We start from the raw sequence: 3,055 nt of genomic DNA on the forward strand, positions 1-3,055 counted from the left end.
CAAAATTTCATCATGGACTTAAATTCGGTTGGCTTCGAGCAACTTTAATTACTCAGTTCAATCCAATTTAAAATTTTCACAATGGTCCCGAGCCTTCGTTGTGATGAAATGGCAACTTGTGATTAGCCAAAATTTATCATTTAATAGCTAGATTTTTTTAAATGTTGGTATAATTATTAATATAATTTCCTACAACATATGAGGACAAAAAAGTAAAATGTCATTCTTTCTTTTCATTTTCTGTGGTATCCACACAGGAAATTTTAATTTAAATGACTCTAAATGCAGATAATAACTTGAAATCATTTCTTGCATTTAAAATCTTGTCATTTGAAATTGTGGTACACCACAATGATGCTCATGAGTACATTGTGTAGGCTACTTTGATTTCTCATCTTAAATTAAAAATTTATTAATTATTTAGAAAATTGAAATATACTCGTACGTAAATTTTCAGATATATATTTGGTCGTTTGTAACAAGTTTATTTATTAAGAAACATAAACTAAGAACCTATAAATTATTGATAAATATTTCTATAGAAGTTATAAAAATTTAGAAAATTCATAAAAGATATTTAGATTGACAAATAAACATTTTATCTATTTCTTAAATTATAAGTGAACCATTTTTATTATTAATATTATGCCAACATTAGTGATATTTTGTCCTTATAACATATGACATCAATTCCACATTTATATTGTCAAAAAATCTATAGACATATGCTAATTTTTAATTTTTTAAGATATTATTTAAAGGGGTTGGAGGTTACAAAAGGAAAAAATATCTTTTTTCTTTTTGGCATATGGATGAAAAGATTTAATTTTAATTAATTAGTGATACCAAGCCGACGAGGGCATCTAAACGGCCACGTTCTGCCACCCAAAGTTAGGACAGCAAAAACTTTTCAGTGTTGTGGAGTCCACGTGGCATGTCTCCAAGGGGCAGGAAAGTAAATTAAATAAATAAATAAATAAATATATTCGTAAGCGAAAAAAAAACAAGAACGAAAGAGGGAAAAAAAAATAGTCAAACATTTTTTTACATGTCAACTCCGCCACGTGTCACACTCAAGTACATTCACGTGGCCACGTTTCTGACCATGGATTCATACTTGTCAACTGCAGATTTGGGGACCGCCACCATGACCTTCACAGCATCCGTTTGATTAAAAACCGGCAACAAAATACAGTACCGGTCGCAACAGACCGGGCCGACGTGAACCGGCCGACCCATTCCGAAATCAACCTTCTCTAACCCCAACCTTGACCACTGGGACAGTATAAGAACGCCGACCGAGTCGGGACTCACTCTTGACTCGCTCACCAACTCGGTCACATGCTTCACATGCTCATCTCCGACTCGCTCTTTCGCCTGTTTTACTAAACCGGCAATATGGCCGAGTTTCTTCTCCGCCAACTCACCGGCGGTGGTCTGAGCGCAACCGAGGACGAAGGCGTTGCCGTAGTAACCGGCGGGAAGATTCGGTTTAATCCGTTTTCTTACATTTACACTAAACAGAAGCTTAAGCGTTTGATTGGGAGGGAGTTTTAAAGATCGAGCCCAACTCCGCCATATATGAGCAGCAAGAACCTCAAACGCCGTGAACGCCGCCTCACCAGGGCAGCGCGTGGAGTGTGCAAGTGACTTCAAGCGCGTGAGATGAATTTTCCCAAAAGTCACGGAAGTTGGAACGAGTGGTTCATCAACAAACCGTGACATGAAACGGCAGAGATCAGGTACACGTTGGAATTCCGGCGTTGGCGACCGACGATGAGAAAGCCGTGGTGGTGGTTGTGGAGTGAGTAGATGTCGATCCCAAACCGGAATCGGCTTCAACTCGGCAACACGGCCGAGTCTCCCAACAACCAACTCAGCAAACGAGTTAAGAAACTCAGCACTACCAATTCCATCACAAATACAATGATTAAACCCAACCCCAACCGCCAACGCTCCATCTTTAAGCCACGTCAACTGAACAACCAACGGTGGAGATCCATCCAAAACATCCTCTACAGAAAACGACAACAACCCCCTCCACTCCGCGACGGACCGCGGCGGACGATCGAAGTCCGCCGCCGTGTAGAAATCCGAAACAGCTTCAACAAACAAAACCCCTTGAGATCGGCAAACCACCTCCAACCCAGACCCATCGGGTTTCTCAGTGACCCGACCCGAAAGTGGGTAGTAAAGGATCAAAAGCTCCGACAGAGCAGATCGGAAAGTGGAAGAAACGGCGGATGGGTCGGAAACAGAAGGGAGATTGTAAATGAGAAGATACTCGATGGTGAAGCGGAGGAAGAGCTGGGAATCAATGGCGGAAAGGGGGAGGACACGTGGAGAAATGGGTTGGGAAGGATTGAGGAGAAGGGCGTGTTGGATGAGGATGGGAGTGGAAGCCGCCATGGGAGGGAGAAGGAAGAAATTGGGGGAAATGGGGAAGAAGGGGTGAATTTGAAGAGGACATTTTAGGGGAAGAGAGGAGAGAGATTGAAGGATTAAGGAAACTGTAGAGAAGATTTGTGGGGGAGATTCTCAAGGGGAAATAGTTTTTTGGGTTTTGCTTTATGTCTGCTTGGCCGATTTACAATCCTTTTCTTTTTCTTTTGCTTTCGAATCCATGGATTAGGTGTGCCCATCGATGGGTCCACGCCGGTATCCGGCGAAAATCATCACCGATCACTGATACGTCGGTTTATTTATTTATTTTAGGGGAGAAAATTGTCTATTTATACTTTTAAATTTTAGACTCCTAATTTTATTAATTTAAAAAATAAATATCAATTTATATTTCTAAATTTTTAAATCTAATTGTATTGATTTAAATCCTAAATTTTGGATAATATCAATTTAAATCTGAAATTAATAATGATATTAATTTAAATTAACTTTCATAAGTATATTAATGTAAATCCTAAACTTTCATAAGTGTATCTAAATAAAATATAATTGAGGGTTTAAATTAATATGTTTATAAAAGTTTAGGTTTAAATTGATACAATTATGAAATTCAAGGTTTAAATTGATACGACTATTAGTTTATGGTTTAAAT

At 38.7% G+C, this 3,055-nt stretch overlaps 1 protein-coding gene across 1 annotated transcript; it reads right to left on the bottom strand.

The window, feature by feature from the left end:
* Positions 1 to 960: 960 nt before the first annotated feature.
* LOC120080755 (HXXXD-type acyl-transferase family protein) lies at positions 961 to 2,678 on the bottom strand. Its single transcript, XM_039035377.2, has one exon. It carries the CDS (start codon positions 2,407 to 2,409, stop codon positions 1,084 to 1,086), a length of 1,326 nt encoding a protein of 441 aa, XP_038891305.1. The 5' UTR covers positions 2,410 to 2,678; the 3' UTR covers positions 961 to 1,083.
* Positions 2,679 to 3,055: the final 377 nt, after the last annotated feature.

The sequence above is a fragment of the Benincasa hispida genome, chromosome 7 (assembly GCF_027475165.1).
Source record: "Benincasa hispida cultivar pf3 chromosome 7, pf3_genome.v1.1, whole genome shotgun sequence".
NCBI lineage: Eukaryota > Viridiplantae > Streptophyta > Magnoliopsida > Cucurbitales > Cucurbitaceae > Benincasa > Benincasa hispida.

Excerpts from the sequence above, each read along its gene's own strand:
- LOC120080755 (XM_039035377.2), bottom strand. The coding sequence starts at position 2,409 with ATGGCGGCTTCCACTCCCATCCTCATCCAACACGCCCTTCTCCTCAAT.